The 22,536-nt window shown below is 33.0% G+C and overlaps 2 protein-coding genes across 4 annotated transcripts; both read right to left on the bottom strand.

The window, feature by feature from the left end:
- Positions 1–6,641: 6,641 nt before the first annotated feature.
- LOC120578264 (uncharacterized) lies at positions 6,642–8,632 on the bottom strand. Its single transcript, XM_039830830.1, has 2 exons — positions 7,916–8,632; positions 6,642–7,667 (listed from the first exon to the last, which is right to left on the bottom strand). Exon 1 carries the CDS (start codon positions 8,623–8,625, stop codon positions 7,996–7,998), a length of 630 nt encoding a protein of 209 aa, XP_039686764.1. The 5' UTR covers positions 8,626–8,632; the 3' UTR covers positions 6,642–7,667; positions 7,916–7,995.
- Positions 8,633–10,727: 2,095 nt separating this feature from the next.
- On the bottom strand, positions 10,728–18,270 carry LOC11414756 (beta-galactosidase 8). Of its 3 annotated transcripts, none has more exons than XM_039830826.1 (19): positions 18,147–18,270; positions 15,815–15,910; positions 15,288–15,400; positions 15,144–15,210; positions 14,972–15,064; positions 14,724–14,867; positions 14,503–14,591; positions 14,305–14,410; positions 14,097–14,184; positions 13,780–13,898; positions 13,417–13,578; positions 13,011–13,213; positions 12,829–12,923; positions 12,470–12,579; positions 12,245–12,361; positions 12,049–12,150; positions 11,717–11,928; positions 11,287–11,623; positions 10,728–11,135 (listed from the first exon to the last, which is right to left on the bottom strand). In XM_039830826.1, the coding sequence occupies exons 1-19, from the start codon at positions 18,252–18,254 to the stop codon at positions 11,010–11,012; spliced, it is 2,487 nt and encodes an 828-aa protein (XP_039686760.1). In that variant the 5' UTR covers positions 18,255–18,270; the 3' UTR covers positions 10,728–11,009. The 3 variants fall into 3 exon arrangements, with proteins under 3 accessions (XP_039686760.1, XP_003597215.2, XP_039686761.1); XM_003597167.4 differs by lacking the exon at positions 18,147–18,270 and adding an exon at positions 15,986–16,275; XM_039830827.1 differs by lacking the exon at positions 18,147–18,270 and adding an exon at positions 16,042–16,092.
- Positions 18,271–22,536: the final 4,266 nt, after the last annotated feature.

Below are 22,536 nucleotides of genomic sequence, written 5' to 3'. Positions count from 1 at the left end.
ATACAAGGACATTATGAATCACAACATTGCAACTTTACAACATCGTGCGCCAGGAACTGGAATTGTGTTTGGAAGCATAAATTGCCACCAAAGGTTAAAAATTTATGGTGAAGAGCATGTCGTAACTATTTGCCTACAAGAGTTCGGTTGCAATCAAAAGGTGTTCAATGTCCTGATTAGTGCGCGGTGTGTGAAGAAAGTGCTGAAGATAGTACTCATTTGTTTTTCATATATAGTAAAAGTATGCTTTGTTGGCAGCACACCGGATTATGGAGTCTCTCGATGGCTTTCTTTGATCTATATACAAGTTTCGTGACAAATTTGTTTGCTATTTTAACCCATCTGGATCAACAGCAAAAACAAGTCTTTAGTGTGACTCTATGGAATATTTGGAACATAGTAATAATATGTGAACATACAAGATCTTTTCTTACTAGTTGGATGAATGTCCAACATATTTGAAATCATACTACCATGCATCCCACTCCTCAAGGAGATCTGCAGTAGCATAAACCAAGTTCAGGTAGGTAAAAATGTAATGTAGATGCTTCCTTTTCCCATTCTTTGAATCAGGTTAGCCTTGGTATGTGTAGTCGAGATAATGAAGGTAGGTTTGTGTTGACTAAAACTGAATGGATGACTCCACTCATTGAAGTGGATTTGGGCGAGGCTTTAGGTTTATTATCAGCAATGTATTGGGTGCGTGATCTACAATTGGGTATTGTGGATTTTGAGTTTTGTTCCAAAACTGTGGTGGATAGTCTTTATGGTAGTAAAAGCGGCGTTTCTAATTATAGTGCAGTATCAATGGCTGTAAACGTCTGTTTGCTTCTGATTTAGCAACCTCTAATGTTAGGTTTATTAGAGACAAGCCAACAAAGTCGCTCATAGTTTTGCTAAATGGCTTCGCGTCATGCTAGTTTTCATATTCATATTAAGATTCCATCTTGTATCTCTCCTAATTATATTTTCTCCTAAAAATTGAGTTATATTTTGTCCCGTAAAAAAAAAAAAACTTGAGTTACTTCTGTGCTTTATTTCTAAGAAATATTAATAATTTTTCAGGATTATTAATTGTTATATCCTCTTGTTTAATTCCTATAAAAATTCTTCCCTATATTTTTTCAACAAATATTCTTCTTGGTTAAAAAAACACAAATATTCTTCCTTTTTTTAAGGATTTGGTGATTTTTATTTTTATAGAAAAATATCATTGGTAGTATAAATAAATAAATGGGTTAAATATGTTTTTTCTCCCTATAAATATGTCAAATTTCCATTTTAGTTTCTCTAAAAAATTTCTTGATCAACTTTTAGTCTCCAAAAAGTTTTCCATCTCCACTTTTGGTCCTTTCTTTACAGTAAAATCATATGTAGAATTCATATTTTTGAATAAAATTTTGCATAAAAATTTAATATATTATAAGAATTAATCTCTCCCAAAAAATTTAGATTTTTTTTAACAAAACATGAATTAAATATGAATTTTTACATTTTTGCAGTTAAAAATTCATATTTAATTTAAGTTTTGTTAAAAAATTCTAATTTTTTCTGGGATATATTTTTACAATACTCTACACAATTTTGCACAATTTCATTAAAAAAAATTAACCTAAAATTCAGGACTAAAAGTAGTGATTCAAAATTTTATAGGGGCTAAAAGTTGAAGGAAATTTTTAAAGGAACTAAAACGAAAAACTGATATATTTATAGGGACAAAAAAACATATTTAATCCTAAATAAATATATTAAGAACTAACATATGATAAAAAAAATTAATAGTTTAGGCTTGAAAACTCATTAATGCAATAATAGAGGTATCCGTCTTAGTGGAACATGAAGATTTGTTAAATCCTAACGTCTTCAGGCTATTCTATTGTTCGACGCCCTGTAAATGCATGACCTTCCATTCTATTAGGTAGCATATGGTTGTGAATTCCACATTTAACCTCAACTTTTCATCCCAAACCATTTTTCAACGGTGTTGATCTAATTTTGATTGGGCAACCACACTTTTTAAAAGCTCTTTGTGTTGAGGTTTCAACTTGCTTATTCCTTCGACCCTATCACAATTCAAAAAAATTGTTATTTCTTCCACTTTTTTTTTTTTTCTCTGCATCTGCATTACAAGAAAATTACGTTTTAGAGTCATCATAAAAATGGATGCAAAAAGGCAAATTATGGACGCTAATAGCCTTTTAGAGTCAATATAGAGGCCAAAAAATTAATGACAATAAAAGCTTGGAGGCCAAACACTAGCTTCCTACCGATGCTAATTAACATCTTCAAAAGTGGACGCTAAAATTGAAGCTAAATGCCTTTTAAAAGTGTATATAAATGTGACGTTACTTTTTTTGAAGGAAAATGTGACGTTACTTAGCATTTGGAAACCGTTGACGCAAAATTTAGTGTAATGTAAATGGTAAGAATAAATTTAAAATACTTAATTATGCTAGGTTTAGAGTTGATTTTGTGGATGTTACTAACCCAACAACTTAATTTTGAAATTAGTTTATATTAACGATTTAAAAACTTCTCTAGGTGATTGATGAGATATTTATGGTCCAAGTTTAAGCTATCCATAAGCTAGAATTGTGATGATGTGCCACGTTTAAAAAAGATCCACACAATTTTTACGTGTTTATTTATGAATCATAAACTCCAATGCATTGATTTTTATCACATTAACCTTTGAACTACTATTAATTTTTTTTGTATTCCATAACTCATTATACATAGAACCACTAATATGATATCAATATTTAAAGTTTCTACTAATTAGACTATTTGTCCTACATTGAAAAAGATTGTGTGTATAAGTATGTAGTTTCTTTCACCAAATTTTGGGTTTTGTTGTTCATCCCTTTCAAGCAATAATTGGATAATTCATCTTCAATTTTGTATTACTCTTATTCCACTCACTTTTACTCTTCAACTCTTTATTATTCTACTCACTTTTACTCTTCATCTCTTGATTATTATTTGGTTTCTATGACATTATAGGGAGTCAAGTTACTCTTAGATTGGTCAAGTATTTAAGCAATATTTTTTCATCGATATGATGGTTGTTTGTCTATTTGTCAGACTTTCTTTCATAGTTTCTTTTATTCCTTAATGTGTACGTGGGCATTTTTTTATGTGAATTAGGAAAATAGGATAAATGATGCTTCTTTTTTCATTTTGTTTCATCCTTGCTGTTCATGAAGAAGTTTATGAAAAATGGTTGTTCATTATCACTTGGTATTTTAGTTTTTCTTCATTTTGTCACTCTTCATCTCTTGGCTATTTATTGGTTTTTATGACATGATAAATATTCAAGTTACTTTTAGGATGGCAAAATAGTTTAGCCCTACTTTTTTTTCTTCTTCGTAGATATAATGTTTGTTAGTTTATTTTTTATTTTATTTTATGTTGTTCCTTAATGTGGATTTGACAATTTCTTCATTTGAATTGGGAAGTCTATGAATAATGAAGCTCTTAAGTATTTATTTATTTTTCTTTAAAAAAAAGTATTTATTGATTTTGTAAAAAAAAAAAAGTATATTCAGAAGTATATGTTTTTAATCCTAACTAACAATGAGCTGAGGACCCTCTTTCGTAAAAAAAAAGAAAAAGAAAAAAAAAAGAAGAGTAAATAGAGAAAGAATGGGTGAAGAGAAAGGGAAATTGGAAAACTTAGAGGCGGAGATAGAAGAAATGGGTGAAGATAGAGGGAAATTGGAAAACCTAGGATTAGAGGCTAAGATAGAAGAATTGGGTGAAGAGAAGGATAAATTGGAAAACCTAGGGTTAGAGGCTGAGATAGAAGAGAAAGGGAAATTGAAAGAAGGTCCACCATCGAAATTTGTATGTTCAAAATGTCACGTAAAATTCCAGATAATATGTCAAGCTACAGACATATGCTCTCATTGGTTTTGTGGAACCTGTACAATGGTTGATTGGGAACAATCTCCAGACATTGAACCATGTAAATGTCCACACTGTCATCGACCCATTACCCTTTTGGTTCCTACTGAAAACCACAACTACGACGATAATGGCAACAAGTATCGTCATGACCCTGAAGTTCTGATTGGAATTCAGACTTACAACTGTATTTTTAGTGATCAATCTAAAGCTCCCATTACTCAAAGACTCCTTGATCTTCCATTTCTCTTGCGTACTCTTTTCAAGGATTTCATTGAGCCTAGCACATTTCTTCCTTTTCTTTTCAGAGCTCGTGTCGTCATTACTATGATACTGATTGTTATATACATCCTCAACCCACTACAAGAAATGTTGCATATGGCCAGGGAATAATGCCAGGAGCAAGAACTCCTGGAAAATTCGGCAGAAGCTATGTCAGGGGAAACTCCTGGCAAAGTTACCGGAGGCAACCCCTCATGAAAGTTGTGGCAAAATGCTTGGAGGGAATTGAAATTCAAACGGGAATATACCATCTTCCCACATAGAACACATCGCAACACAGTTATGCACCCCTGATGTAAGTAGTTTCTCATACTTTAATTAATGTCATCTAAAGGCAGGACATGCCATGTAATTCTTGTTTTTTAAACTGTTATTTTCTTAGATGCCACTGTTTGCTGCTGCTGATTTTGTTCTATAATTTTGATTCAAGTTATTAAGCCACAGACAATATAAATCAATGGACATCATAATATATTTGAACTCATACTAGCATTGTACTACTACTCAATGAACTGTAGTTTGTAACCGGTAAGTGTATGACTGTTATCATTCTCTTATAGTAATTGTCATGCCACTATGCCATCATTCTCTTATAGTAATTGTCATAGTCCAATGAAACGTTATTTCCAATGTATTGGTTATGGTTCAGCCACTATGTAATTTAGTATTTCCATGTAAGCATACTTCATTGTGTAATGTTTAAATATATGAAATGTTTTTCCAATGGACTATTTCTTTATAGCTTGTTCATAGTCAAATTGGTTCGTTGATGTAATCTATCTCAAGGGTACTATACTTTTTGTGTGCCAAATGATTCTGTTGTGTTTTGTTTTATGTTTGGTGATCGGTACGTAAAATAGATTTTTTTAGAATGATGTTAATTAATGGCTGAATTTTTCGAATCTCTTTTTTATGGTATGAAATAAAAACAATTTTAAAAAAATGAAATAAAAAAAACAATTTAAAAACGTTTATTAAAATTGTTTTAATAATTTAATTTAATTATTTTTCGTAAAAATAATTTAAAATTGTTTTTTGAAATTATTTTAATTATTAAATTTTAATATTTTGATTTTTTAAACAATTAAAAAATGTTTTTTAATTTTTAAAATTGGTACACATTTTGTCAGGGGTAAACCCCTGGCATGTTTTGAAAATGATGACTGATGTGATGCTGACACAGTCTGCAAATGCCTGCAGAACTCCAGAAAAGCTGCATGCAAGCTGACACAATTTGCTAGGGGTTGAGCCAGGGCCTGTGTCAGGAGCGCATTTGCCAGGAGCTTAAGCCCTGACAGGTTCATTTGCGATGAGCAGATTTGCTGGTGATTCTGCTCCTGGCAAATGTCCAATTGCCAAGGCTTTCTGCATTTTGCCAGGACTTCTGCCCCTGACAAAATGCAACATTTCTTGTAGTGTTATTGACATCATCTCGGAAGGAATATTCGGAATAGTTGGTCTCTTGGATGATCTCATAATTACAATAATCTTCTTCCTACATGTTGCTGCCCTTTATAGATCAATACTTTGCCTCCGTCATGGGCGTAATTTTCGTTTTGAATAGGCTGTTGCACTTGCAAATCAAGAGTTGGTGGAAAGGCACACATCAACCAACAAGAAAGGCAGACTGAAATAGGGTAGCCTAGGCTTGGACAATAAGAAAGCAATCCTTGTATCTGCTGTTTTGCTTCTGAGAAGATTATGAGCAATCTATCAGGATACAAAGAAATATGCTTATTATTTCTATATGATCATTCTTGTAATGAACTTGTTAGCTTAGAGGGAGTTTTGCATTCTTCAAAATCCTTACATGTTCAATGGGATGAGTTTTAAAAGTTTTAAGGTATTTAATATGGCTATGGTTGACAAGGAGGTTTGGAAGTTGGTTTCTAAATGCACAATTCATGGCTCTTACCTAACCACGACGACGACACCTAATGACGAAACCTAAATGCACACTAACAGATTTGAATCAGCATAAAGTTACTTTTATACTATTATGTCATGGTAATAATGTCATAGATTAAGAAATGTAGAAGTATGATCAATTGAGTAAGTGAAAGAAAGAAAAAAGAGGAATAGATTGAAATTCTGACTTTTGCAGCAAATTGGTAAAACTGCTAACATGTTTCTGTACCTGTACAAGTTCATTAGTAAAACTGTACAAATTGGATATTTAAACACCAAAAGTAAAATTATATTTATATTCTTGACATTCTAAGCTTTCCAGGGAATGTTCGTTTACTCAATTCGGACACCGTTTGATATTTTAATTAAATAGAGGAGTTTAAGTCTGTTTACGAACAAAACTGAACTTTTGGATTGGTTTTGTAGAATTACACTGAAAACCCTATGAAGCACGGACTCGGACACGGACACGGACACGGGACACGACACGGACACGGACACGGCTAATCTAAAAAAACCTAGGACACCGACACGGACACTGCTAATCTAAAAAAACCTAGGACACCGACATGGCTATATCATGGTGGAAAAGGGAGCAGCGAAAACACTACCTCAAGAATTTTATTTGACAGTAACATCAACCAATCTATCTCAAGAATTTAGTGGAATTCAACTTAGAGATAAAGAAAAGTCAGAATCTTCAACCAAAAATTGTGTTATAAGCTTATACTACAATTCTGTCCTAATTTTCAAAACATAGCCAAAATGAAATAAAGAGAATTAAATCAAGCTAGTGAGTAAAGAATGAATTTCAATAATCAAAATGATCAACTAATTCAATGGTACTCCATCACCAAACTCAGCACCAAAAGTTATTGATAGCTAAAAACAGAATCATACAATACTTCTATAAATAAATAAAATTGAAAAACAGAATCAGATAACCTAGTTGCAGCAATGGATTGTGAAGACGCCTTGGCTCTTATAGTCTTTGATTAAGCTTCTTCTATTTCTTCGATAACACCTCAAGTTGATCCAAGTTCCTATAAACATAGTTCAAAATTAGATAAATCAAAATACATTTAATTCAAACTCTTAGCTCATCGTAATGAAGATTAATTACAATCTTCAATCTTCACAATGAAGAGTAATTACAATCTCTTAAATTTCCTTTGACACTTCATAAAATGCACAACAATTAGCTCATCGCTCATACATCAACTCTAGCACATTTCTTTAAGCACCAAGAAAATAACAGACTCTAATGCTCAAAAACAAATCTGAATCAAAACCAACAAATGGCAGATATAATCTCATGAATGGATGACATAATACTGATCCAAATTATGATGCATATCTTCTTCTAATCTACCTCATAAAAAACAGAAAAACTATATTACTTCCACACACACCACACATATCCATATGGCAGGATTATATATTAAAATAAACAGGAGAAACTTAACTTAGTTCAAAACTAGTTATAACACGGCGGCGGCGGTGGTTTCTTGAGCGATTGAGAACACGGCGAACACGACTTCTAGAAGAAGAACAAAAAACGACCACACAGGCTGCAATTATCATAGCATAGGTAAATGCGATATGAGTCAAATTAGCACAGGTCTTATAAGCAAAAAAATACATTCACAATGCTATTTGAGTTAAAGTTCAAAAAAACATTAGGGAACCCAAATCAAATTTTATGTGTATCCAAACCTGTTAACTTATCAAAAGAACCCAGACCAAATCAGAAAACCCTAATATTTTAAATCACAAATTAGCAGCAATAAAATCAATTTAGCAAAGGTGATTCACTAACCTTTTAGGGCAATAAAATCAACGGTGATGGATTGTGGACTGAGTGAGTTGGAAACTGAGCAATTGTAGCACCGATTGGAACTATTGGACCGATTGTGAGAAGCTAGGTTTGGAAGTTGCGTCCCTCATGATATCTGTATACTCTGAGCCTTCTTCGGCTACACTCCAATCTGACGCGGCAGCTAAAAGCCTCACACTCATTGATAACTTAGAATCAGACGACCCTTCAAACAACGGCTTGTTTACTTCTTGCATCATCTTGTAAAACTTCAACGCTTTCTCATTCGGGATTGTTTCCTCTTCACCACCCTCGTTGTAAGACAGGTTCACCCCAAGTGCATCACCGACCATATCTTCCATCACGCCAAAGTTTTCACACTCCATACGCGCCTCACTGCTTGAAGCGTGCATATTAACATCAGACTCGGTATTATTTGTAGGCTCTTGTTCATCGTGATAAATCCACACATAATAATTCTCCATAAAACCAAGGTCCTTTAAATGGTTTAGAACATCTTTTGGGCTCCGAATCAACCTACACGTACATTTAACACACAGACATCTTATCCCTCCCTCCAATTGAAAGGCATCTTGCGCCATGGCGTAAGCAACAAATTCACGAACTCCATCCACAAAAGCCGCCTTAAGTTTCCTTTTCCCCGGATATTTTCTATCGTACATCCAACTACGATGGAAAATATGTTGATCCATTTTTCGCGTCGCTGCAGTTGACTCAAATTAGTACCATATATTTTTATACGTAAATATTTTTTTAATATAAATAACAATTTTTTTCTAATCACCTAAATATTTAGAAATTTGTACAAAATAAACATGCTATCGCATAAAAATTATATAATATTTTATATTTTATGACTAAAATATATAACATTTTCTAATCTATATCACATTTTCTAAAATTTGTATGAAATAAACATTGCGTGCATATACAAATTACTAACCACAAATAAATGTTAAGCGCGGACGCCAGAATTGATTCCCACAAAATAATTCACATATGTCATATTAATTAACTTCATAATTTTTTGCTACTTTACATTATTTTTCTAACAAACTTAATTATACATATTTCTTTACTAACTTAACTTTTTTTTAAAGAACTACGGTAACATTTTTACTAGCTACATTTATTTTACGTAAAACAAATTTGATCTAAATAACATATTTACTACAATTTAATTTTACTAACTATGTTTCTAATATCTAATATTTTTAATATTAATCCATTGAATAAATTTTAAATAAATAAAAGATACTAACCTCAAATAACAAGCCAATGAACAAGTGGATCAAAAAAAAAAAAGCAACAACCAGCCAGCAGCAACACCAACTTTAAAATGGATCGAAAACAAGGAAACTACAAAAAATAATGCAACATATTTTAATAACTAAATTAACAATATATATAAATTTAACACAAGTTTTTCAAAAGTAAACATTTTTAACTAAACTACAAGTTTTTCTACAAACTAACACTTTTTTTATTATACTCTCTCTAACACTAATAAGTTGAAATTTAATTTAATCCCACTAAATATTTTTTTAAAGAAGTTAATCCAACTAACATTTTTTTTTAGAAAAATCCCGCTAACGTTTTTATTAATTACAATATAATAATTTTAGTAACTATTTTTCTAATAATTAATATTTAGTACTAATACCATTGTAATAATTATTTAAAATAAGTTAGAAATGTACCAACCTCAAATAATAAGTCGACGAATTAAGCGGAGACAACAAAATCAACGGCAACGAACAACAACACCAACCTCAAAATGGATCAGAACCAACATAACTATAAAAAAGAATGTAACTTATTTTAATGTATAACTACATTAAATATTTATAAATTCAAACACATGTAAAATTGAAATCAATTATAAGAAAATATCAATAATTACCTTTGTTAGAAACTTCAATAATGATAATAAAATGATGGAGAATAAAATTTGAGTGATATTAAAAAAATTTGAATGAGAAATAATGATAATAAAATGATGGAGAATAAAATTTGAGTGATATTAAAAAAATTTGAATGAGAATAGAATGAAGATTGTCAAGAAGAAAATAGAGTGTTGTATATTTATATACACAAATGCTGCAACGGTAACAAACGGCTAGTTAGCATGTGGGTCCCGTGTTTTCCGACAAAATTTTCGTAGGTAATTTCCACCAATCACAACCATACACACACCCCTTATCCAACGGCTGTGTGCATGTGGGGCCGCAGCTTTCCTACGAAAATATTCCTCGGTAAAGTAGGCCAATCACATGCTTCCACACACCCTTTTTTTGCATGTGGGGCCGCAGCTTTCCTAGGAAAATATTCCTCGGTAAATTAGGCCAATCACATGCTTCCACACACCCTTTTTCTGCATGTGGGGGCCGCCGCTTTCCTAGGAAATTATTCCTAGGTAAAGTCAGCCATTCACAAGCTGCTTTTTACTGACATTTGCTTTCCGACGAAAATTTCGTCGCTAATTCGTAGGAAAACGCTTTCTAGGAAATTTCGTCGGAAACTTTTGTAGGAAAATCCACCATTCTTGTAGTGCACATTGCCATCTCTCAAAGAAAGTATGCTCTTGACATCTTGGAGGAGACTGCAATGTTTGATTGCAAATCCAGTGACACATCTATAGATCCAAATACTAAAGTTATGCAAAATCAGAGTAGTCTTTCTCAGACAATTTGCAAGAAAGAAGGGTCAACCATAAATGTTATAATAAAAAAAAAATTGCAACCAAGTCAAAATTTGAGTTTGACATGACACAAAAATTAAGCCAATTCCGTTTATGAAATTAACATGTTGTATTCAGGTTTCTATTTTATATTATTATATTTGTGTATCCAAGACTAAAAAGAGTCCACCATAATGTTTCCTATTACAACCATTTTCTTAAATCTCAATGTGCTATAAGTTTCTTAAACTTGCCATAATGTGAGTTTTTTGTATTTGTATTCCTAAATTGCACTTGTATTCCATAATAATGGAAGTTTCAATTTTTCCAAATGCTCACAATATAATGAAGACAATATTTGTTTCTTTTATTGCAAGTGGTACTTCGACTAACATGCTACAAATCTGTATGGCTATAAGCACAAGTAGCTTCAACAGCTAAACTCTTTGGCACTCCTCTACAAGGGTCTCCAAATGTATCGGTTGATACTCCAATACTACAACTTCTTGATCCAATGCAGGCCTGTTAATAAGATGATTTTAGTATGTTACAAAAAAAACTTTCGTTCAAAAGAAAATAGATATGGAAACACAAACAAATAACCCAACATAGTTAATCTAAACCTAAGTGAAACATAACAAATTAGCAAGGGAACAAGAATTCAGATAAACACCTTCTTTACAATTGACAGCGCCTTATTGCTGCTGCAGCGTCCGCGGTAGAAGTTTCCGCATGTCCCCAGTGGTGTTCCATAGCTTGCAAATTTGATGGAAAAGATTACCTGATTATGATTAGGACAGTTGAGCAACAGTGCAGGCCCTACTTTTCCCCATGATGTTGTATCTTGGTTCCACAAGTCTATTTGAGGTGGGTGAGAATCAGATACATGGGCACACAAACTTTCTAGCTGTTTTGTAGCAAAAGCTATTTGTGTTGGATCACCGCCATTTTCCTCAAACAATACAAGAGTGTTGCCGTTTGGTTTCAAAAACGATCGTGGTACATGGTATCTGCGAGATGGGATTAATGTCTCAGTCACATCGTAGATCAAGATTTTTTTTTCATGTTTAAACTCTTTTTCATTGAAAATTTGCAACACTTACAATGTCTGTGATGGTTTTCCACAATTCATGTGACATTTGGTTTGAGTAAAAGGTCCTCTGTAGTTGCATGAGTCTGTGCAATCGGCATTTGAAGCAACATATGTAGGCCAGTATCGCCCAATGCTTTGTCCATTTACCCAAGCCTCACCTTTTCCCATCCCCGTGAAGTCAATCGCAACTGGATTACTGCCGGATGGAGCATCAAAGTTTGTCTAATGCAACATGTATGACATTGGTTAGTACCAAAAAACATTTTTCATATAGTGGCATTCTTTTAATTTGAAATTCCATAACTTATATAAAGGGAAACAATAAATTGAAAATAAAATTACCTTGTACCAAATCAATGGTTGATTCTTAGGGAAAGTAGACTGTGAGTTCCAACCTTCGGAACTTCCACTGGACAGACCTAAATCTTCACCTTTTAGGCCAACCTGTATCAATAGAATTAACTCCATTAACAATCAATCTCCATTAAGACTAATAAATAGTCTTTGATCAAGTCTTTGATCAAAAGTTAAGACTGACCTGATATGTCCACTTCTGAGAGGAGAGATCAAGAGTGTTGTTGCCATTCTTCAAACCTTTCAATGTTACTGGACCGGTGATCCCCGCTCCCCATCTGTCAAAAAAAGCTCCATAGTTCTGATGTGCATATGGTTCATGTTAGCTTAGATATAGTAATGAGAGAAATCTTTGGAGGAGCAAGCCATTCTATGCATAATTGGAAACTACAAACACGAAAATCTGAACCTGAAGTCCAACTGTTAGACTCAGCAGATCAATTTGGTTATTTCCATAAATTACTTTGATTGGGATGTCCACATTAAGCTTAGGTTTGTCTTTGTTCCCGGTGTGACTCCCTAAGAATTCATCAATAATATCATCGAAAGTTATAATTTAATAATTCAAGAACTTAATGGAAACAATAAATTATGAACATTTTTGGACGGAACATCCAAGATCAACTCTCCCTAAAAAAAAAATATTCATGATCAACTCATATTTTTAACTTGTTTTAAAATCAACCTTGACTTCATTTGAGTTTCAATAATACAGGCTCTTTGAGACTTTCAAAACATTAGAACCATAAAATTCTAGTGAATAATTACCTGCAAGCTTTCCGTTTACGAAAGCATGAAGGGCATGGCCGAGTGATTCAATGTGAAGTACAGTTTGAGAACCAAGATCATCCTTAAGATCAACGCTTCAAAAGAATATAATAGAAGTGTTATCGAGAAGTACAGAATCATCGTTCAGGGAAAATATCTTTCAAATTTGGAGGCTTGTATACCTTAATGAGTACCACAAGTAGTCACTTCTATCAGCGGTGATATTTATTTGCTCAAGTAATCCAGTTTTTGAAAATATATCATCCTTCGAAATACCCACAGGTTCGTTTATCCAACTCCATTTTGAACTAGAAGTTTCTAAAGAACTGATATCTTCTTTTGAAGATTTAGTTACGAAGTTTGAAATTGCAGATGCAGAATTAATCTGCCATAATAAACATGTTATTTTTATTACATTCTACTTACTTTGGACTAATAAATAAGAGAAAACACCTTGGTATAGATAGAATATTCACAAAATGAATATGGATTACACTTTTTTAGTAACTCTATTCAATTAAACTATCTATTTTGATTGAAATAATTGCGTTATTGAAGCAACTTAACACAAATGAAGGTAAGACAAACCTTTGCAGTATTAAGCACTACATTCTTGCAATCTGGTAAGATGCTAACAGACCATGCAGGCAAGTGATATGAATTGCCACTGAAATTTACAGTTTTATCACTTTTAGTGTCCACGTTGGCGAGAAAGGCAGCACATACAGATCCTGTCTTATAAACTGCCGCCTGCGTTTTAAATAGTAAAAGACTGTTGAGACCTAATCTAGTTAGTGCCTAAAATAGTGGTTGTGGCAAAATTGTACTCAATGCAGGGAATTTTCCAGAGAAAGATTGACAAACTGGATGAGTTTTAGTTACAAAATAAATTCTATCCTAAGACGCGAAATAAGATAAACGGGCAAAAATTTCAATATAAACCGCCTCTACCTCTAGGTTTGGACCAAGAGAAGTAATCTTAGGTTCTGTAGCTATTAACGCTTCCTCACAAAGCTTTACGGCCTTGTGCAAATCTTTAAGATGACCCCACTTCGGCTGCCTAATAATTCCTGCAGTATATAGCAAATATATTAAAAAATATATATTAAAAAACACAATTGTCCAGTGTAATTTCTCTTGTGCATATAAGAAATAAACTATGCATGTGATATTATTAATTTATCTTCTTCGATGTATTACCGGTGGTACATTTTGTGATGGCTACAACATGAACAACATATATTTAGTATGTAGGCTGAAGGACATACCATATTCATCAATCGGTGCATCAAAATCGTAACTTGTAGCAATGAATGGTCCGCCGGTACTTCGGTCAAAGTTGGTTCCTCCATGGTACTGTTTTTGAGCAGGCAATAAAAAATGATACAGTATCAACTAATTCCTCTTAAAAACTGGCCTTAAGAACAATACCATATAGTAAATTGAACTTGTGAAGAACATTTCAGGTTGCAATACCATATAGTAATTTTGAAATGTTCCACCTCGTTGGAAAAAGCGTGCCACAGCAAATGCAAGATCTTCCACAGGTCTGTGAGGAAACCCACCACCAAATAAAAGATACCTACCATTCCAAAGAATTCGAGTAAGATTTGGAAAATAACAAAAACAATTCGATTAAATTATTTATATAAAGAGGGATGCTAAGTTGCTAACCATGCACTCCAATTTTCAGTCCACATTTTTGGCTTTGTATTAGAGTTTGGTGTGAATTGATCGCAGTAAAATCCATTGCAGGTATTAATCTGCATGCAGTTAAAGTAAAAGTCAAGTAAGATGAATGCAGACAACATACTAAGATTTCTCTTTTCCAGAAGACAGGCAACCTAGTAAACCAGAAAACAATTAGCGTAGACATATCAAAACATAAAACCTACGATTGAATCAGGAGCATCTTCTTGCTGACACATGACCCAAGGTACACCTGTATCAAGAGATGTAGCCATTTTTGCTGCCCAATTGATGTATGATTTACCAGCAGAACCATAGGCTGAATCGATGTCTCCATACTCATTTTCAATCTGGCAATAGAGCACAAATACTCTCACATTAACAAATATTAACTTTGACCTTAATATGTCTACAAAAATATACTCGCTATAATTGTATTTAGTGATAAAAAAACCTGAGATAAAATTATAGGTCCTCCTTGTGATGCATAAAGTTTCTCTTGCTTCATGAGATCGACAATCTTAGCGGTGAATCTCTTCATTTCGGCCTGAAGACAAAATTTCTTGGCAAGTGAACTCAGATTTAAGGACAAAAGTAGGAAGCAACAGAGTTATGGTTACCTCTACCTTAAATGGTTCATTATCAGTTCGGAACTTAATCCCCGGAATGAAGTGAAGCCAAAGAGGGAAACCACTGTTAAGAAGTTAAAGCCCTCGATTAGATGAACACCCCAGAAAAATATCACACATAAATTACCAACCAAACTTTACCCATAGTTCCATTCAGCACAAACATATGGACCGATGCGGAGATGCACATATAGTCCCGCCTCAGCCACTGCCTTCACAAATTTCACTAAATCCTTCCTCCCATCAAAATCATACTGCAAAAATCCATTTCATTTCAGTGAATTATAATAGTCTTTCTAACCTTACAGTAGATCAACACCATGTTTGGATAAACTACTTTATTAAGCACTTACAACATATAAGTTCTTACGTATATGATATTTCTATTTACAAAAGATAAAACAAAGTCATATTGTTTTCATATAATTATTATTTTCATTATCTATCTTGGAGAGATTATGTCAGTAGATAAACTCAAATAAGTCAATCCAAACGAGTCTAAAAATGTGTTCAGTCATGCTTTCAACAATTAGCAATTCGGCTTAACATAGACACTTGTTTTCTTTTTCTGCAAGCAATGCAAACTTTTCCTTCACACATGAACAAATTCAATACAATGCTCAAAGAAAATGGTAAGAATGTGAGAGAAGAAATGAAGCAAAGAGAACCTGGCCTTTAACAGGTTCATGTAAGTTCCAGAAAACATAGGTTTCAATAACATCAAGTCCTCCATCTTTAGATTTCTGAATAAGGTCTGGCCACATCTATAAACAACAACAAATTCAGCACTGTTTAAATTCAACACACAAACAGAATCAAAGAGAGACATAAAATAAAACCTGTGGAGTACTACGAGGGTAGTGAATAGAACCAGAAATCAAGACTCTACGTTTACCATCAATGACCAATGCTCTATGGTCATAATCCACATTGGTGCAAAACATTTTTGGTAGGAACCAAAGTAGAACCAACACAATTTCAAAGGCTCTCATGGTAATTATTTTGGAAGAATGAATGAACCAAAAATAGAGAAAGAAACTCACTAGGGAAAGAAGGAATGAATGAACTTTGGTTTGGTTTATTTGTTACGCATGTGTTTGTATTTTTTGGTCACGTGGGTGTGAAATGTAAGTGATGATGCTTTGAAGAAGAACAAGAGTAATATAACATGTGTAGCTAACTAGCTATATATAATGTACATTCTATGAGGAGAAACAAGGTAATACTCCGTCAAGTCCAAATTATAAACAATTTTTCACTTTTTAAATTCAATGAATAAATAATGTATATGGTCTATATAGCTTAGCAAATAATCACTACAAAAAATGTTGCATTTTGTCAGGAGCATATTCTCCTGACATGACCCCTCACATTTTTGCCAGGAGTGCATGCTCCGGTCATTGATCCTTGGCAAAATGCAACATTTTTTATAGTAAATGTGACTCTGAATTTGCCATAAAAGCTCATGTCATAGAACCACGGATGGCCTAATGCCACTACAACATATATATGAGATTTAGTAACACTTGAAAATTGTAACTCAGAAACAGTTGTTACTATTTAGATCCTGAAAATGTTAGGAAAACCGGTGTTACCAATATGGTTTTAGCAATGGTTCTAACTTCATTTTCTACACTGCATAATCAATTTTTTAACTAAACTAAAAAAGGTGAAATTAAATAGAGGAAAATATCCATAAACCTATAAATTATAATACATATATTTATTTGCAGTTACACGCTAGAAGCCAACAAAATATTTATTTGTTTTATTCTATTTGCAGTGACAATAACCTACACTTGTAGACCTAGCAAATAAATTTTCTTGCCTTGTCTTTATAGGGTCATTTGAGAGTTAAAATTTCTCAGAGATATGGAAATAATTAATAAATTCTCCTACTGAACTCGTCATCTAAATTATCTAAAAGTATTATTATAATTTTTTAATACATAAATATATCTAATTAGTCTGTCAAAAAAATATCTAATTAGTATTAATTTATTTTAAAATATGTGCATTAATTCATTCTAAAACTATAATAAACACTAATTTTAAAAAATAAAAAAAAATAGATAGGATTTTTGCCCTCATTTGGGATATCAAATTGGATTCTCTACATTTGTTACATCATAAAACAACTTTAAAAATGTGTTTATGTGGGGGTTGAACAGCAATATCATTTTAACGAATTAAATAAAAAACGAAATTGTTAAATAATCTTTTCCTTCTTATCCAAAAAGTGACAACGACTGTTATAGGACTATGCCATTTTGTTGGAGTGAACACACCATAATTCAACGATTGATTACTTGCTTCAATTCTACCCGCAACTCTAATTCCCACCTAAATATGCCATCTTTGATAGGTTCATTGCTTAGTTTTTTTTTCCGTCTATTTGTTACTTTAGTTATTTTTGTGCTTTAACTGTAAGAAATATAAATAAATTTTCAAGATTATCAACTGTTTAAATGCTCTTGTTTATGATAACTGAAATTCTCATGCATATTTAGCAAGTACTAGGTAAGAGAATTGCGAGAGAAGGAAGGTGAGACCCTAAAATTAATTCCTATAAATATTCTTCCCTATAATTTTTCAACAAATATTCTTCCTTTTTATTAATGACTTGATCTTTTATTTTTATAGCGACAGGTGGTATAGATAAATATATTCAGAATTACTGATAGATTCAAACCCCGGCCACCACAAAAAAAATTACTAACAAATGATAAATATTTTGTTTGGGCTTGAACTGTGCTACGTGGTCAATAGGTTGAAAAATTACTCTTTACGCTCTCATTTTTTCTCCAAATCATCTGAAAAGACCAAAACACCTCAAATGGCTATTTTTTTTTACTAAGTCCTCTACGACAGTTAACTACAAACGCCGACAACCAACAACAGTTAACTCTGTTGGAAATTTTTATTTCAGAAAAAATTGCATTCACTTCCTCTAAGATTTATGAAAATGACACCAAGATCTCCTATAGTTTAAAAACTTACACTTATCTCCTTCGAATTCTCATGAAATAGACAAACACATCCCTTACTTGTTAACACCGTTGCTTTTTCGTTAATTTTCACACATATTGATCCATCTTCCTCACTCATCCTTTCCTTGTCGTTGTTATTACTATCCTATCGCTCATGTCATGGTTCTCACCATCGTTCACATTGTTGATTTGTCGTCGTTCACTTAAAAATATGCATTGCAGAACAAAGTTGTTTTTAATTAACGTTGGAACTTGGAAACGCATACATGGTATTATAATAGTGCCAATGATGAAGATGTTATACTATGCAGGTGAAAGTAGCTTTCGGTAGAAGAAGGAGCATGAATAGGATCACCGGAGAGGAAGCAAACTACAACAATAATGAAGAACCACCGTTAAATATTAGTGGAAAATTCTCTAAAGAAATTAACAGAAAGTTAACTGTCTTAGCAAACAAGGGATGTGATTGTCTATTATATGAGAACTTAAGGGAGGTTAATGTAAGTTTTGAAACTAGAAGGGGTGTTAGTGTCATTTTCATAAACCTCAGCGGAGGTGAGTGTAATTTTCCCATTATCTAATAGTTCAATGGCACTTACGTGCCGTTCTTCACACCTTCTCTAGCGATTGAGATTTGCACCAACGTGGTGGAACCAAGTGAGTAATTGTGTGGTTAGGGTTCAACAAGTGGACCACGTAGCAGAAAAAGAAAGGATCACATATATGAAATAGAATATAAGCAAAGCCACGGAGTAAATGTCGAATAGTGACTTGAAAATAAAAGAAGTTTGCATGAGGCATGAAATATATCAATGACAAAGTCAGGAGAAAGAAAATAGTTGGCACATACATACACGAACTGTGCTTCTATTGGACGACCATGATTCACTTGTACATCAAAACAAATCTCAACTGCTAGAGAAGTTGTGAACCGCACTTTAGTGCCATTGAACTATTAAATGAAAATTCAACTATTTTGAATTGTGATTAAAAGTTTAGTAATTCACGTAAAGGTTGAAGGTTGGAAACCCATTCAAGTATCATGAATTGTGATTGTCATAACAAGTTCTGTTCATATTGTAATCCTTTGACATCATCTAATTAGAATTCCTTGTTAGTGTGGGAAATTGCTCTTTTAGCCCCCTTATATGCTCACCCTCAAATTTCCCAATTTACCCTTATAAATTTACCGGGAGTTGTGTTCGGTGTGTTTCGGGAGATAACTCCCATTAGAAAATTGTTGTTGACACATATGTAAAGGATGAGAAACACATGTAAAAGAAAAAAATACCCCACGGTAGTTAACTACCGTGGAAAACTAAAACCTAACTACCAAGGAAAACCTCGGCAGTTAACTACCAAGGAAAACCTCGGCAGTTAACTACCGAGGAAAACAATTCTGCCTATGAAGGAACAAGCAAAGCAAACAAAGCCAGGATGGTTAACTGCCAAGGTTTTCCTCGGTAGTTAACTGCAGCCGGTTTTAGTTTTCCTCGATAGTTAACTGTCGAGGGGTAATTTCGTCTTTTACATGTGTTTATCAGCCTTTGCATATGTGTCAACAACAATTTTCCTCCCATTAAGCCTTGTTTTTACATCAGACCATAGAGGTAGTAAGCTATACTCGTTTTAGTTGTTTTGAAACTTTACAAACTTGAACTTTGAGAGAGGAAAAAAACTTTATTCTTCATTTGATCCTTTATCATTGACAAACCAATGTCAAAAAAATCGTATTTGTTGACACATTTCTTCTAAAACCCAACAGGGGTGAACTTTCTTGGATTTTGTTTTTGTAGAACTTTAGGTTTGTTTAGTTGATGATGAAATATAAATTGTTTTAGGTTTGATTAGCAAAATATTAGTAATATGAATAATTTAAGTATTATATATATATATATATATATATATATATATATATATATATATATATATATATATATATATATATATATATATATATATATATATATATATAGACACACATTTAGTTGTTTGCAATTAGTGAAATGTGTTATTTAAATTTTGTTTAAGAATGTTAATGTAGCTTTTGTTCTCTAAGTGTTTGACAAAATGCTTAAATGATAATTTTGTTTTTTCATGTTGGTTGTTTTAAATATGGTTGACAACGTTGTTGGTAGGATGAGACATGGGCAAGAGGCCTTGCATAGTTCCATAAGCAGAGAGCATGCAACAAATAATCCTTGTGGTCATGGTAGGCGGGTACAAAACTCTGCCAACCTTTAGGGGTCGTTTGATGCGCATGATAACGAGACATGATATGATAACACTATTATATCCTATTTAAATCTCTTGTTTGGTGCACCAATAGAAAATGATAAACTAAACCTATTGTTAATCCTATCCTATCAATCCTTTGTTATTTTAATCCTTAGTTTTAGCTGGGTTAGCAACCTAATAGGATAAACAAGCGTATTTTTTATTCCACAAAGAACCATGTTGAACTCCCACACTCTTCCTTTCTCGTCCCTCTGCAAGTAATTTTTAAACGATTCTTCAATTTCTATATCCCAAATCTCCCTCTTGCATCCATGGAATTCTTTGTGCATCCATGGAAATCAACAATTCGTTGTGCATCCATGAAATTTCTATATCCCCAATCCAATTCTATCAATCCTTAAGGTAATTTCTATAATAACCCAATCCAATTTGTTGTGCATCCATGGAAATCAACAAATTCTGGTGGTTAAAAGTGCATCGATGGCAATCAAGGATGGGCAAAAAGCTACACAATTAACAACTAGAAAAAACCAAGAGCTATACAATCAACATAGATTCTAGATGGATGAATCAGAGAAGTAATTGCTTCTATAAAGAATGTAAACGAAATAGAATTACAGAACCAGAAAAAGAGCAGAAAGGGGGCGAAGTTGAGAACGAAAGAGATGAGTAGTTCAAAAATTAGAAATTAATCAATACCCTTCTTTTAGATCCAACGGTTGTCATATATGATAAAGTAATATTATCACTTTTCTAATCATGTGTGCACCAAACATGTGATAGGATAATTGTTATCTTGTTGCTATCATATCATATCCTTATCCAGTTTCTTATCATATCTTATCTCTATCCTATCATCCGCACCAAACGAGCTCTTAGTTCATAGACTAAACATGCTGAGGTTGAAGTGTCATCACTACTGCCAGAGATGCCATCACCACCGCAGGACCTTGACACGGGAGCAACTGATTTGTTGGAGGCACTTCTACTGTGCATTCAGGAAACTAACTTTTTTGAAAAAATAAATTGTTTAGCCAATAGCATTATTGCATGTGAACTTATTGGACCACCAAGAGACTTAGACGCCACATCTCTACCTAAATCTAACATCAAGTATATGGGTTCCCTCTCTTATATATCCAACATTTCCTCCATTTTTAGCCGATGTGGGACATAATTATTCACACTTGATTCCCAACAATAGCCCCCCCTCAAGTGTGAGTCACCCACATCACTAGCCTGATCCAGGCTAGGATCCCACTTCCGCTCCCCATCGAGCCTAATGAGGGCTCTGATACCAATTGTAGGGGAGTCCTGGGAGCGACGGGAGCGGCAATGAGCTAAACGTTCAAGACCACCAAGAGACTTAGACGCCACATCTCCACCTAAAACCTTAAGACATCATGTATATGGGTCCCCTCTCTTATAAATCTAACATTTTCTCCATTTTTAGCCGATGTAAAACATAATTACTCACATTTAATTCCTAACAGGAGGTCTAATATCTCAAGCATTTGAGATGAATTCATACTCCATTTTTCAAGTGTTACATTCTTCTTTTGGTAAAAAAAAAAGTGTTACATTCTTCAAGACTATTTGTACCACAAGCTATAATGGAAAATGAATTTTCTTAAACACCCTCCGAAATCTTCTGTTTGCGCCCATACCAAATAGACCATACCAGCATGACGAAAATGCACCTCACATTGTTCGATAGAGCTACATATATAGTAGCTGAGAACATAAAGTGAAGAAAAAACATTGTTCGATACATGAATTTTTAGTCTCATATTGAATCATCTTAATTATACTTTTTTGTTTATAAAAAACATTGCCACTTTACTCATATATTTTTTATTTTTTCAATGGATAGTTCATTGAATTTTCATATTTATGAAGAAAAAAAATTAAAAGTAAAAGAAAATGCTCAATGGTGAAATAAGAAAATGAAATTGATGAACAAAAGAGAATGTCGCTTCCTTAAAAAAAAAAAAAATGTGGTTGGCTAATAAACCACCACTATAATTAGTTTATGGTAGACCATATATATATATATATATATATATATATATATATATATATATATATATATATATATATATATATATATATTTTTTAACTTTAGCCGTTAGATGCTACAATTTTATTAGGTTTAATAGTGA

This window comes from Medicago truncatula, chromosome 2, assembly GCF_003473485.1.
Source record: "Medicago truncatula cultivar Jemalong A17 chromosome 2, MtrunA17r5.0-ANR, whole genome shotgun sequence".
Lineage (NCBI taxonomy): Eukaryota > Viridiplantae > Streptophyta > Magnoliopsida > Fabales > Fabaceae > Medicago > Medicago truncatula.
This window is presented reverse-complemented; position numbering and strand designations above follow the sequence as displayed.

Bases quoted from the DNA above. Each gene is read 5' to 3' on its own strand.
- LOC11414756 (XM_003597167.4), bottom strand. From the start codon at position 16,138: ATGAGAGCCTTTGAAATTGTGTTGGTTCTACTTTGGTTCCTACCAAAA. The intron at 13,214-13,416 runs GTTTGTCTTACC...TTATTATGGCAG, and splicing joins TAGTGCTTAATACTGCAAAG to ATTAATTCTGCATCTGCAAT. The intron at 12,151-12,244 runs GTCAGTCTTAAC...CTATTGATACAG, and splicing joins CTCAGAAGTGGACATATCAG to GTTGGCCTAAAAGGTGAAGA.
- LOC120578264 (XM_039830830.1), bottom strand. From the start codon at position 8,625: ATGGATCAACATATTTTCCATCGTAGTTGGATGTACGATAGAAAATAT.